General features: G+C 53.1%; 1 protein-coding gene across 1 annotated transcript in view; it reads right to left on the reverse strand.

Moving 5' to 3' along the window:
• Window positions 1-13622, reverse strand: part of LOC139229241 (rho-related BTB domain-containing protein 2) — a 67711-nt gene extending 54089 nt beyond the window's left edge. Inside the window, exons 1-2 of the mRNA XM_070860904.1 lie at window positions 13546-13622; window positions 10294-10412 (exon numbers count right to left, since the gene is read on the reverse strand). Coding sequence (XP_070717005.1) covers window positions 10294-10341 — 48 coding nt within the window. The 5' untranslated portion in view covers window positions 10342-10412; window positions 13546-13622. The remainder of the gene's footprint in view (window positions 1-10293; window positions 10413-13545) is intronic.
• Between the last annotated feature and the right edge of the window lie 2764 nt (window positions 13623-16386).

The raw sequence follows: 16386 nt of genomic DNA on the forward strand, positions 1-16386 counted from the left end.
ACACCCCCTGTAACACTCCCACAACCCCAGTAACACTCCCTCTCACACACACCCAGTTACATTCCCTCTCACACACACACCCCCAGTAACACTCCCTCACACATACACACAGTAATACTCCCTCCCTCACACACACACACCCCCAGTAACACTCCCTCCCTCACACACACACCCCCAGTAACACTTACTCTCTCTCACACACACCCCCAGTAACACTCCCTCACACACACACCTCCAGTAACACTCCCTCCTGCACACACACCCAGTAACACTCCTGTCATCCCTCACACCTCCTGTAACACTCCCTCTCACACACACACCCCCAGTAACACTCCCTCTCACACACACACTCCCAGTAACACCCCGGTCATCCCTCATACCCCCTGTAACACTCCCTCCCTCACACACACACACCCCCAGTAACACTCCCTCACACACACACGCGCACACACACAGTAACATTCCCTCTCACACACACACCCCCAGTAACACTCCCTCACACACACACCCCCAGTAACACTCCCTCTCACACACACACCCCCAGTGACACTCCCTCTCACACACACCCCCCCAGTAACACTCCCTCTCACACACACACCCCCAGTGACACTCCCTCTCACACACACCCCCAGTAACATTCCCTCACACACAACCCCAGTAACACTCACTCTCACACACACCCCCAGTAACACTCCCTCTCACACACACCCCCAGTAACATTCCCTCTCACACACACAACCCCAGTAACACTCCCTCACACACACACACGCCCAGTAACACTCCCTCACACACACACACCCCCAGTAACGCTCCCTCACACACACCCCCAGTAACGCTCCCTCACACACACCCCCAGTAACACTGTCCTTATCCCTCACACACCCCCAGTAACACTCCCTCTCACACACACATTCCCAGTAACACTCCCTCACACACACACACACCCCCAGTAACACTCCCTCTCACACACACTCCCAGTAACACTCCCTCCCTCACACACACACACTCCCAGTAAAACTCCCTCACACACACACACCCAGTAACACTCCCTCACACACACACACACCCAGTAACACTCCCTCTCACACACACATCCCCAGTAACACTCCCTCTCACACATACACCCAGTAACACTCCCTCTCACACACACACCCAGTAACACTCCCTCATACACACCCCCAAGTAACACTCTCTCTCACACACACACCCCCAGTAACACTCCCTCTCACACACACACCCCCAGTAACACTCCCTCTCACACACACACCCCCAGTAACACTGTCCTCATCACTCACACACTCCCAGTAACGCTCCCTCTCACACACACACCCCCAGTAACACTCCCTCTCACACACACACACCCAGTAACACTCCCTCTCACACACACATCCCCAGTAACACTCCCTCACACACACACACACCCAGTAGCACTCCCTCTCACACACACACATCCCCCAGTAACACTCCCTCACACACACCCCCAAGTAACACTCCCTCTCACACACACACCCCCAGTAACACTCCCTCTCACACACACACACCCAGTAACATTCCCTCTCACACACACACCCAGTAACACTCCCTCTCACACACACATCCCCCAGTAACACTCCCTCATACACACCCCCAAGTAACACTCTCTCTCACACACACACCCCCAGTAACACTCCCTCTCACACACACATCCCCAGTAACACTCCCTCACACACACACATCCCCCAGTAACACTCCCTCACACACACCCCCAAGTAACACTCCCTCTCACACACACATCCCCCAGTAACACTCCCTCACACACACCCCCAAGTAACACTCCCTCTCACACACACCCCCAGTAACACTCCCTCACACACACCCCCAGTAACACTCCTTCTCACACACACACCGCCAGTAACACTCCCTCTCACACACACCGCCAGTTACACTGTCCTTATCCCTCACACACCGCCAGTAACGCTCCCTCTCACACACACACACAGTAACACTCCCTCTCACACACACACCCCCAGTAACACTCCCTCACACACACACACACCCAGTAACATTCCCTCTCACACACACACCCCCAGTAACACTCCCTCACACACACCCCCTGTAACACTCCCACAACCCCAGTAACACTCCCTCTCACACACACCCAGTAACACTCCTGTCATCCCTCACACCTCCTGTAACACTCCCTCTCACACACACACCCCCAGTAACACTCCCTCACACACACACGCGCACACACACAGTAACATTCCCTCTCACACACACACCCCCAGTAACACTCCCTCACACATACACACACACCCAGTAACACTCCCTCTCACACACACACCCCCAGTAACACTCCCTCTCACACACACCCCCAGTAACACTCCCTCTCACACACACACCCCCAGTAACACTCCCTCTCACACACACACCCCCAGTAACACTCCCTCTCACACACACCCCCAGTAACATTCCCTCTCACACACACAACCCCAGTAACACTCACTCTCACACACACCCCCAGTAACACTCCCTCTCACACACCCCCAGTAACATTCCCTCTCACACACACAACCCCAGTAACACTCACTCTCACACACACCCCCAGTAACACTCCCTCTTACACACACCCCCAGTAACACTCCCTCTCACACACCCCCAGTAACATTCCCTCTCACACACAACCCCAGTAACACTCCCTCACACACACACACGCCCAGTAACACTCCCTCACACACACACACCCCCAGTAACGCTCCCTCACACACACCCCCAGTAACACTGTCCTTATCCCTCACACACCCCCAGTAACGCACCCTCCCACACACACACCCCCAGTAACACTCCCTCTCACACACACACCCCCAGTAACACTCCCTCTCACACACACATCCCCAGTAACACTCCCTCACACACACACACACCCAGTAACACTCCCTCTCACACACACCCCCAGTAACACTCCCTCTCACACACACACCCAGTAACACTCCCTCTCACACACACACCCAGTAACACTCCCTCTCACACACACATCCCCCAGTAACACTCCCTCACACACACCCCCAAGTAACACTCCCTCTCACACACACACCCCCAGTAACACTCCCTCTCACACACACATCCCCAGTAACACTCCCTCACACACACACACACCCCCAGTAACACTCCCTCTCACACACACATCCCCAGTAACACTCCCTCACACACACAAACCCCCAGTAACACTGTCCTCCTCCCTCACACACCCCCAGCAACACTCCCTCTCACACACACACCCCCAGTAACACTCCCTCCCTCACACACCTCCAGTAACAATCCCTCTCACACACACCTCCAGTAACACTCCCTCACACACACACACCCCCAGTAACACTCCCTCACACACACACACCCCCAGTAACACTGTCCTCCTCCCTCACACACCTCCAGTAACACTCCCTCACACGCACACACCCCCAGTAACACTCCCTCACACACACCCCCAGTAACACTGTCCTCCTCCCAAACACACCCCCAGCAACACTCCCTCTCACACACACACCCCCAGTAACACTCCCTCCCTCACACACCTCCAGTAACAATCCCTCTCACACACACACCTCCAGTAACACTCCCTCTCACACACACACCTCCAGTAACAATCCCTCTCACACACACCTCCAGTAACAATCCCTCTCACACACACACCCCCAGTAACACTCCCTCTCACACAAACCCCCAGTAACACTGTCCTCCTCCCTCACACACCTCCAGTAATACTCCCTCTCACACACACACCTCCAGTAACACTCCCTCTCACACACACACCTCCAGTAACATTCCCTCTCACACACACACCCTCAGTAACACTCCCTCTCACACACACCCCCAGTAACACTCCCTCTCACACACACCCAGTAACACTGTCCTCCTCCCTCACACCTCCAGTAATACTCCCTCTCACACACACACCCCCAGCAACACTCCCTCTCACACACACACCTCCAGTAACAATCCCTCTCACACACACCCCCAGTAATACTCACTCACACAACCCCCCAGTAACACTGTCCTCCTCCCTCACACACCTCCAGTAATACTCCCTCTCACACACACACCCCCAGTAACACTCCCTCTCACACACACACCCAGTAACACTCCCTCTCACACACACACCTCCAGTAACAATCCCTCTCACACACACACACCCAGTAACACTCCCTCTCACACACACACCTCCAGTAACACTTCCTCTCACACACACCCCCCCAGTAACACTCCCTCTCACACACACACCCAGTAACACTCCCTCTCACACACACATTCCCAGTAACACTCCCTCACACACACACACACCCCCAGTAACACTCCCTCTCACACACACTCCCAGTAACACTCCCTCCCTCACACACACACACTCCCAGTAAAACTCCCTCACACACACACCCCCAGTAACACTCCCTCACACACACACACCCCCAGTAACACTCCCTCACACATACACACATAATCAGTAACACTCCCTCCCTCACACACACACAATAATACTCCCTCCGTTACACACACACCCCCAGTAACACTCCCTCTCACACACACACACACAACCCCAGTAACATTCCCTCACACACACACACAACCCCAGTAACACTCCCTCACACACACACACACACACCCCCAGTAACACTCCCTCCCTCACACACACACACACACACACTCCCAGTAACACTCCCTCCCTCACACACACACACACTCTCAGTAAAACTCCCTCACACACACACCTCCAGTAACACTCCCTCTCACACACACCCAGTAACACTCCTGTCATCCCTCACACCTCCTGCAACACTCCCTCTCACACACACACCCCCAGTAACACTCCCTCTCACACACACACCCCCAGTAACACCCCGGTCATCCCTCACACCCCCTGTAACACTCCCTCCCTCACACACACACACCCCCAGTAACACTCCCTCACACACACACGCGCACACACACAGTAACATTCCCTCTCACACACACACCCCCAGTAACACTCCCTCTCACATACACCCCCAGTAACACTCCCTCTCACACACACACGCCCAGTAACACTCCCTCTCACACACACACCCCCAGTAACACTCCCTCTCACACACACCCCCAGTAACATTCCCTCTCACACACACACGCCCAGTAACACTCCCTCACACACACACACCCCCAGTAACGCTCCCTCACACACACCCCCAGTAACACTGTCCTTATCCCTCACACACCCCCAGTAACACTGTCCTTATCCCTCACACACCCCCAGTAACGCACCCTCCCACACACACACCCCCAGTAACACTCCCTCTCACACACTCATTCCCAGTAACACTCCCTCACACACACACACCCCCAGTAACACTCCCTCACACACACACCCCCAGTAACACTCCCTCTCACACACACCCCCAGTAACACTTCCTCACACACCCCCAGTAACACTCCCGCACACACACCCCCTGTAACACTCCCTCTCACACACACACACACACCCAGTAACATTCCCTCTCACACACACACCCCCAGTAACACTCCCTCACACATACACACAGTAATACTCCCTCCCTCACACACACACCCCCAGTAACACTCCCTCCCTCTCACACACACCCCCAGTAACACTCCCTCACACATACACACAGTAACACTCCCTCCCTCTCACACACACCCCCAGTAACACTCCCTCACACACACACCCCCAGTAACACTCCCTCACACACACACCTCCAGTAACACTCCCTCCTGCACACACACCCCCAGTAACACTCCCTCTCACACACACACCCCCAGTAACACTCCCTCTCACACACACACAGTAACACTCCCTCTCACACACACACAGTAACACTCCCGTCATCCCTCACACCCCCTGTAACACTCCCTCCCTCACACACACACACAACCCCAGTAACATTCCCTCTCACACACACACCCCCAGTAACACTCCCTCCCTCACACACACACACTCCCAGTAACATTCCCTCACACACACACACAACCCCAGTAACATTCCCTCTCACACACACACCCCCAGTAACACTCCCTCCCTCACACACACACACAACCCCAGTAACATTCCCTCACACACACACACAACCCCAGTAACATTCCCTCTCACACACACACACCCCCAGTAACACTCCCTCCCTCACACACACACACTCCCAGTAAAACTCCCTCACACACACACCCCCAGTGACACTCCCTCCCTCACACACACACACACACCCAGTAACATTCCCTCTCACACACACACCCCCAGTAACACTCCCTCCCTCACACACACACACACCCCCAGTAACACTCCCTCTCTCACACACACACACTCCCAGTAACACTCCCTCCCTCACACACACACACTCCCAGTAAAACTCCCTCACACACACACCCCCAGTGACACTCCCTCCCTCACACACACACACACCCCCAGTAACACTCCCTCTCTCACACACACACACTCCCAGTAACACTCCCTCCCTCACACACACACACTCCCAGTAAAACTCCCTCACACACACACCCCCAGTAACACTTCCTCACACACACACACACCCAGTAACACTCCCTCTCACACACACCCCCCCAGTAACACTCCCTCTTACACACACACCCCCAGTAACACTGTCCTTATCCCTCACACACCCCCAGTAACACTGACGTGGATAGAGAACTGGTTGGCAGACAGGAAGCAGAGAGTCGGGATAAATGGGTCCTTTTCAGAATGGCAGGCAGTGACTAGTGGAGTGCCGCAGGGCTCAGTGCTGTGACCCCAGCTCTTTACAATATACATTAATGATTTAGATGAAGGAATTGAGTGTAATATCTTCAAGTTTGCAGATGACACTAAGCTGGGTGGCAGTGTGAGCTGTGAGGAGGATGCTAAGAGGCTGCAGGGTGACTTGGATAGGTTAGGTGAGTGGGTAAACGCATGGCAGATGCAGTATAATGTGGATAAATGTGAGGTTATCCACTTTGGGGGCAAAAACACAAAGAATGAATATTATCTGAATGGTGGCAGATTAGGAAAAGGGGAGGTGCAACGAGACCTGGGTGTCATGGTACATCAGCCATTGAAAGTTGACATGCAGGTACAGCAGGCGGTGAAGAAGGCAAATGGTATGTTGGCTTTATAGCTAGGGGATTTGAGTATAGGAGCAGGGAGGTCTTACTGCAGTTATACAGGGCCTTGGTGAGGCCTCACCTGGAATATTGTGTTCAGTTTTGGTCTCCTAATCTGAGGAAGGACGTTCTTGCTATTGAGGGAGTGCAGCGAAGGTTCACCAGATTGATTCCCGGGATGGTTGGACTGACATATGAGGAGAGACTGGATCGACTGGGCCTGTATTCACTGGAGTTTAGAAGGATGAGAGGAGATCTCATAGAAACATGAAATTCTGACGGGACTGGACAGGTTAGATGCAGGAAGAATGTTCCCGATGTTGGGGAAGTCCAGAACCAGGGGTCACAGTCTAAGGATAAGGGGTAAGCCATTTAGGACTGAGATGAGGAGAAACTTCTTCACTCAGAGAGTTGTTAACCTGTGGAATTCCCTGCCGCAGAGAGTTGTTGATGCCAGTTTTTGGATATATTCAAGAGGGAGTTAGATATGGCCCTTACGGCTAAAGGGATCAAGGGGTATGGAGAGAAAGCAGGAAAGGGGTACTGAGGTGAATGATCAGCCATGATCTTATTGAATGGTGGTGCAGGCTCGAAGGGCCGAATGGCCTACTCCTGCACCTATTTTCTATGTTTCTATGTAACATTCCCTCACACACACAGATCACCATAGTGAGTAGAAATATCCTCTCTGCATCCACCTTGTCAAGCCCCTTCATTATCTTACATGTTTCGATAAGATCACCTCTCAACCACAACTATTCAACCTATCTTAAGTCAACCCCCTCATCTCCGGAATCAACCTAGTGAACCTTCTGTGAACAGCCTCCAATGCAAGTATATCCTTCCTTAAATAGAGACCATAACTGTACGCAGTACTCCAGGTGTGGCCTCACCAATACCCTGTACAGTTGTAGCAGGACTTCTCTGCTTTTATACCCCATCCCCCTTGCAATAAAGGCCAACATTGCATTGGCCTTCCTGATCACTTGCTGTACCTGTATACTATTTGTGTTTCATGCACAAGGACCCCCAGGTCTCTCGGTACTGCAGCACTTTGTAATTTTTCTCCATTTAAATTAGAATTTGTTTTTTTATTTTTTCTGCCAAAGTGGATAACCCTCACATTTTCCCACATTATACGCCATCTGCCAAATTTTTGCCATTCACTTGGCCTGTCTATATCCCTTTGCAGATTTTTTGTGTCCTCCTCACAATTTGCTTTCTCACCCATCTTTGTATCATCAGTAAACTTGGCCACATTACACTCGGTCCCTTCATCCAAGTCATTAATATAGAGTGTAAATAGTTGAGGCCCCAGCACCGATCCCTGTGGCACCCCACTGGTCACTGATTGCCAACCGGAAAATGACCCATTTATCCTGTCTCTCTGTTTTGTTAGTTAGCCAATCCTCTATCCATGCTAATATATTACCCTCAACCCCGTGAACTTTTATCTTGTGCAGTAACCTTTTATGTGGCAACTTGTCAAATACCTTCTGGAAGTCCAAATACACCACATCCACTGATTCCCCTTTATCCACCCTGTTCGTTACATCCTCAAAGAACTCCAGCAAATTTGTCAAACACTATTTCCCTTTCATAAAACTATGCTGACTCTGCTTGACTGAATTTTGCTTTTCCAAGTGTCCTACTACTGCTTCCTTAATAATGGACTCCAACATTTTCCCAACCACAGATGTTAGACTAACTGGTCTATAGTTTCCTGCTTTCTGTCTGCCTCCTTTTTTAAATAGGGGCATTACATTTGCGGTTTTCCAATCTGCTGGGACCTCCCCAGAATTTAGGGAATTTTGGTAGATTACAACCAATGCATCCACTATCTCTACAGCCACTTCTTTTAAGACGCCAGGATGTCAGCCATCAGGTCCAAGGCACTTGGCAAACTAATGGGACTAAAGGTAGACAAGTACTTTTTCTCTAGTGATAGTTTTAAGTTCCCACCTCCCAATAGCCCCTTATCAATTTCTGCTCATCCAGAACTGGATGTTGGACAAGCTTAGAGACCGTGGAGGGGTCAAGAGAAGTGGGGGTGAGGTAGAGCTGGGTGTCATCAGCGTACATGTGGAAACTGACGCTGTGTTTCAGATGTCGCCCAGGGGCAACATGTCGATGAGAAATAGGAGGGGCCAAGGATAGATCCTTGTGGGATACCAGAGGTAACGATGTGGGGGGCGGGGGGAATAATTTGCCTTTGTCAGACACAGTGACTTTGATGAAGCCATTTGGGTACTGTGGCTGGCACGGAAACCTGATTGGAGGGAATCAATCATGGCGTTCTGGGAAAATGGGCAGGGATTTGGGAGGTGACAACACGTTCAGGGACTTGGGAGAGGAAAGGGAGGTTGGAGATGGGGCGGTAAGCTTGCAAGGGCGGAGGGTTCGAAGGCAATGTTCCCTTGAGCTCCCGTGCAGTCCGATCACCGGCTTTGAAATGCAGAAACTTTGCACACGTGGTTTTTCTGAAGGGGGCGTGCGGCACCAAAAAACAATCGGGAAGGGTCAAGGGTTGCTTTTTTTGAGAGAGGTGATGATGGCAAATTTGAAGCAGAGGGGGACTTTAATCTTCATATAGATTGGACAAATCACATTGGCAAAGGTCGCCTTGAGGAAGAGTTCATGGAGTATTTTCATAGAAGCATAGAAAATAGGTGCAGGAGTAGGCCATTCGGCCCTTCTAGCCTGCACCACCATTCAATGAGTTCATGGCTGAACATGCAACTTCAGTACCCCATTCCTGCTTTCTCTCCATACCCCTTGATCCCCCGAGTAGTAAGGACTACATCTAACTCCTTTTTGAATATATTTAGGGATGGTTTCTTGGAACAATACGTTGCAGAACCAACCAGGGAACAGACTATTTTAGATCTGGTATGTGTAATGAGACAGGATTAATTACTGATCTGAGAGTAAAGGATCCTCTGGGGAAAGTGATCATAACATGATAGAATTTCACATTCGGTTTGAGGGGGAGAAACTTGGGTCTGAAACTAGTGTCTTAACCCTAAATAAAGGCAATGACAAAGGTGTGGAGACAGAGTTGGGTAAAGTGGACTGGGTAAAGAGGGTCAGACGGTCGAGAAACAGTGGCAGACACCGTGCCCTGTCCCACCCCAGCCCATACCTCCCCCGTGTGGTTCCTGACTCCGCCTGTCATGCCGTTACCTTGTTGCTGTAACTTTCAATGAAGGAACCACGGAACATCGCAGCCATCCAATCGCAGCTTGAGATCAGCAAGGGCTTATGGGCAGGGATAGGTCGGTCCTCCACCTCGAACACAAAATCTGGAACAACAGCAAGTGGGTATAACAACATATCCTGTACACGATGGAAGGGTTCACCAGCGAGGCAGTCAGCAGCATCAGTCATTGGGCACATGGCCAGCCTGCCTGCTGCCACGCTGTGCAAATGGAATCATACTCCAGGTCCCCAACAACACAGCTTCCCGAATACCGACTTGTTCTATGTCCCCATCCAACCAGAGAGTGGAAGGTCAGGGGGGCTCACAGCCATGGTACTCACCACGTGCTGGAGGAGGAGACGAGGCCAGGTCACCAGTCGGGAAGGAGAGCTCCAATCCCCACCGACACCTGGGGCTCCCTGGCCCAAGACCGCCCTAAGTGGAGGAAGTGCATCCGGGAGGGCGCTGAGCACCTCGAGTCTCATCGCCGAGAGCATGCAGAAACCAAGCGCAGGCAGCGGAAGGAGCGTGCGGCAAACCTGTCCCACCCTCCCCTTCCCTCAACCACTGTCTGTCCCACCTGTGACAGGCACTGTAATTCCTATATTAGTATTCGGCAGTTCCTCGTATCATAGAAACATAGAAACATAGAAAATAGGTGCAGGAGCAGGCCATTCAGCCCTTCTAGCCTGCACCGCCATTCAATGAGTTCATGGCTGAACATGAAACTTCAGTACCCCCTTCCTGCTTTCTCGCCATAACCCTTGATCCCCCGAGTAGTAAGGACTTCATCTAACTCCCTTTTGAATATATTTAGTGAATTGGCCTCAACTACTTTCTGTGGTAGAGAATTCCACAGGTTCACCACTCTCTGGGTGAAGAAGTTTCTCCTCATCTCGGTCCTAAATGGCTTACCCCTTATCCTCAGACTGTGACCCCTGGTTCTGGACCTCCCCAACATTGGGAACATTCTTTCTGCATCTAACCTGTCTAAACCCGTCAGAATTTTAAACGTTTCTATGAGGTCCCCTCTCATTCTTCTGAACTCCAGTGAATACAAGCCCAATTGATCCAATCTTTCTTGATAGGTCAGTCCCGCCATCCCGGGAATCAGTCTGGTGAACCTTCGCTGCACTCCCTCAATAGCAAGAATGTCCTTCCTCAAGTTAGGAGACCAAAACTGTACACAATACTCCAGGTGTGGCCTCACCAAGGCCCTGTACAACTGTAGCAACACCTCCCTGCCCCTGTATTCAAATCCCCTCGCTATGAAGGCCAACATGCCATTTGCTTTCTTAACCGCCTGCTGTACCTGCATGCCAACCTTCAATGACTGATGTACCATGACACCCAGGTCTCGTTGCACCTTCCCTTTTCCTAATCTGTCACCATTCAGATAATAGTCTGTCTCTCTGTTTTTACCACCAAAGTGGATAACCTCACATTTATCCACATTATACTTCATCTGCCATGCATTTGCCCACTCACCTAACCTATCCAAGTCACTCTGCAGCCTAATAGCATCCTCCTCGCAGCTCACACTGCCACCCAACTTAGTATCATCCGCAAATTTGGAGATACTGCATTTAATCCCCTCGTCTAAATCATTAATGTACAGTGTAAACAGCTGGGGCCCCAGCACAGAACCTTGCGGCACTCCACTAGTCACTGCCTGCCATTCTGAAAAGTACCCGTTTACTCCTACTCTTTGCTTCCTGTCTGACAACCAGTTCTCAATCCACGTCAGCACACTACCCCCAATCCCATGTGCTTTAACTTTGCACATTAATCTCTTGTGTGGGACCTTGTCGAAAGCCTTCTGAAAGTCCAAATATACCACATCAACTGGTTCTCCTTTGTCCACTTTACTGGAAACATCCTCAAAAAATTCCAGAAGATTTGTCAAGCATGATTTCCCTTTCACAAATCCATGCTGACTTCGACCTATCATGTCACCATTTTCCAGATGCACTGCTATGACATCCTTAATAATTGATTCCATCATTTTACCCACTACTGAGGTCAGGCTGACCGGTCTATAATTCCCTGTTTTCTCTCTCCCTCCTTTTTTAAAAAGTGGGGTTACATTGGCTACCCTCCACTCCATAGGAACTGATCCAGAGTCAATGGAATGTTGGAAAATGACTGTCAATGCATCCGCTATTTCCAAGGCCACCTCCTTAAGTACTCTAGGATGCAGGCCATCAGGCCCTGGGGATTTATCGGCCTTCAATCCCATCAATTTCCCCAACACAATTTCCCGACTAATAAAGATTTCCCTCAGTTCCTCTTCCTTACTAGACCCTCTGACCCCTTTTATATCCGGAAGGTTGTTTGTATCCTCCTTAGTGAATACCGAACCAAAGTACTTGTTCAATTGATCCGCCATTTCTTTGTTCCCCGTTATGACTTCCCCTGATTCTGACTGCAGGGGACCTACGTTTGTCTTCACCAACCTTTTTCTCTTTACATACCTATAGAAACTTTTGCAATCCGCCTTAATGTTCCCTGCAAGCTTCTTCTCGTACTCCATTTTCCCTGTCCTAATCAAACCCTTTGTCCTCCTCTGCTGAGTTCTAAATTTCTCCCAGTCCCCAGGTTCGCTGCTATTTCTGGCCAATTTGTATGCCACTTCCTTGGCTTTAATACTATCCCTGATTTCCCTAGATAGCCACGGTTGAGCCACCTTCCCCTTTTTATTTTTACGCCAGACAGGAATGTACAATTGTTGTACTTCATCCATGCGGTCTCTAAATGTCTGCCATTGCCCATCCACAGTCAACCCCCTAAGTGTCATTCGCCAATCTATCCTAGCCAATTCACGCCTCATACCTTCAAAGTTACCCTTCTTTAAGTTCTGGACCATGGTCTCTGAAATTACTGTTTCACTCTCCATCCTAATGCAGAATTCCACCATATTATGGTCACTCTTCCCCAAGGGGCCTCGCACAATGAGATTGCTAATTAATCCTCTCTCATTACACAACACCCAGTCTAAGATGGCCTCCCCCCTAGTTGGTTCCTCAACATATTGGTCTAGAAAACCATCCCTTATGCACTCCAGGAAATCCTCCTCCACCGTATTGCTTCCAGTTTGGCTAGCCCAATCTATGTGCATATTAAAGTCACCCATTATAACTGCTACACCTTTATTGCATGCACCCCTAATTTCCTGTTTGATGCCCTCCCCAACATCCCTACTACTGTTTGGAGGTCTGTACACAACTCCTACTAACGTTTTTTGCCCTTTGGTGGATGACTTGCTTCCACACCAAAAATAGATGAGTTCACAGGTGTTTCAATGATGGACCTGACAATCTAGGTCCCGAACTACATGTTGAAGGGTGGAAGATGCCTGTGCATGGAATCTTTTTAACGTGGGGTGACCGTTACACACCAGCCACCACACGGGCTTGACAGAGCGAGGTCTTGGTCCAGTGGCAAGGGTTAACCAGGACCACTGGAGACCTGCTCTGCTGCACAGACCTAGTGCACACGCATGCTCCTACCATCCATGGATCTCAGTGTGGGCTGGTCCATGCTGCCCCGGGCCCTCGCCTCTCCTGGGCCCCGAATTTTCGCTCCTGGGCCCCGATCTTTCACTGCTCCTGGGCCCCGAACCCTCGCTCCTGGGCCCCGATCTCTCACTGCTCCTGGGCCCCGATCTCTCACTGCTCCTGGGCCCCGATCTCTCACTGCTCCTCCCCCCGATCTCTCACTGCTCCTCCCCCCGATCTCTCACTGCTCCTCCCCCCGATCTCTCACTGCTCCTCCCCCCGATCTCTCACTGCTCCTCCCCCCGATCTCTCACTGCTCCTCCCCCCGATCTCTCACTGCTCCTGGGCCCCGATCTCTCACTGCTCCTGGGCCCCGATCTCTCACTGCTCCTGGGCCCCGATCTCTCACTGCTCCGGGGCCCCGATCTCTCACTGCTCCTCCCCCCGATCTCTCACTGCTCCTGGGCCCCGATCTCTCACTGCTCCTGGGCCCCGAACCCTCGCTCCTGGGCCCCGATCTCTCACTGCTCCTGGGCCCTGATCTATCACTGCTCCTCCCCCCGATCTCTCACTGCTCCTGGGCCCCGATCTCTCACTGCTCCTGGGCCCCGATCTCTCACTGCTCCTCCCCCCGATCTCTCACTGCTCCTGGGCCCTGATCTATCACTGCTCCTCCCCCCGATCTCTCACTGCTCCTGGGCCCCGATCTCTCACTGCTCCGGGGCCCCGATCTCTCACTGCTCCTCCCCCCGATCTCTCACTGCTCCTCCCCCCCGATCTCTCACTGCTCCTGGGCCCCGATCTCTCACTGCTCCTGGGCCCCGATCTCTCACTGCTCCTGGGCCCCGATCTCTCACTGCTCCTGGGCCCCGATCTCTCACTGCTCCTGGGCCCCGATCTCTCACTGCTCCTCCCCCCGATCTCTCACTGCTCCTCCCCCCGATCTCTCACTGCTCCTCCGCCCGATCTCTCACTGCTCCTCCCCCCGATCTCTCACTGCTCCTGGGCCCCGATCTCTCACTGCTCCTGGGCCCCGATCTCTCACTGCTCCTCCCCCCGATCTCTCACTGCTCCTCCCCCCCGATCTCTCACTGCTCCTGGGCCCCGATCTCTCACTGCTCCTGGGCCCCGATCTCTCACTGCTCCTCCCCCCGATCTCTCACTGCTCCTCCCCCCGATCTCTCACTGCTCCTCCCCCCGATCTCTCACTGCTCCTGGGCCCCGATCTCTCACTGCTCCTGGGCCCCGATCTCTCACTGCTCCTGGGCCCCGATCTCTCACTGCTCCTGGGCCCCGATCTCTCACTGCTCCTCCCCACGATCTCTCACTGCTCCTGGGCCCCGATCTCTCACTGCTCCTCCCCCCGATCTCTCACTGCTCCTCCCCCCCGATCTCTCACTGCTCCTCCCCCCGATCTCTCACTGCTCCTCCCCCCCGATCTCTCACTGCTCCTCCCCCCGATCTCTCACTGCTCCTCCCCCCGATCTCTCACTGCTCCTGGGCCCCGATCTCTCACTGCTCCTCCCCCCCGATCTCTCACTGCTCCTCCCCCCGATCTCTCACTGCTCCTGGGCCCCGATCTCTCACTGCTCCTCCCCCCGATCTCTCACTGCTCCTCCCCCCCGATCTCTCACTGCTCCTCCCCCCGATCTCTCACTGCTCCTCCCCCCCGATCTCTCACTGCTCCTGGGCCCCGATCTCTCACTGCTCCTCCCCCCGATCTCTCACTGCTCCTCCGCCCCGATCTCTCACTGCTCCTCCCCCCGATCTCTCACTGCTCCTCCCCCCGATCTCTCACTGCTCCTCCCCCCGATCTGTCACTGCTCCTCCCCCCCGATCTCTCACTGCTCCTGGGCCCCGATCTCTCACTGCTCCTCCCCCCGATCTCTCACTGCTCCTGGGCCCCGATCTCTCACTGCTCCTGGGCCCCGATCTCTCACTGCTCCTCCCCCCGATCTCTCACTGCTCCTCGGCCCCGATCTCTCACTGCTCCTGGGCCCCGATCTCTCACTGCTCCTCCCCCCGATCTCTCACTGCTCCTCCCCCCGATCTCTCACTGCTCCTCCGCCCCGATCTCTCACTGCTCCTCCCCCCGATCTCTCACTGCTCCTCCCCCCGATCTCTCACTGCTCCTCCCCCCCGATCTCTCACTGCTCCTCCCCCCGATCTCTCACTGCTCCTGGGCCCCGATCTCTCACTGCTCCTGGGCCCCGATCTCTCACTGCTCCTCCCCCCGATCTCTCACTGCTCCTGGGCCCCGATCTCTCACTGCTCCTCCCCCCGATCTCTCACTGCTCCTCCCCCCGATCTCTCACTGCTCCTCCCCCCGATCTCTCACTGCTCCTCCCCCCGATCTCTCACTGCTCCTCCCCCCGATCTCTCACTGCTCCTGGGCCCCGATCTCTCACTGCTCCTGGGCCCCGATCTCTCACTGCTCCTGGGCCCCGATCTCTCACTGCTCCTGGGCCCCGATCTCTCACTGCTCCTGGGCCCCGATCTCTCACTGCTCCTGGGCCCCGATCTCTCACTGCTCCTGGGCCCCGATCTCTCACTGCTCCTGGGCCCCGATCTCTCACTGCT

Source organism: Pristiophorus japonicus, chromosome 2, assembly GCF_044704955.1.
Source record: "Pristiophorus japonicus isolate sPriJap1 chromosome 2, sPriJap1.hap1, whole genome shotgun sequence".
Classification (NCBI taxonomy): Eukaryota; Metazoa; Chordata; class Chondrichthyes; family Pristiophoridae; genus Pristiophorus; species Pristiophorus japonicus.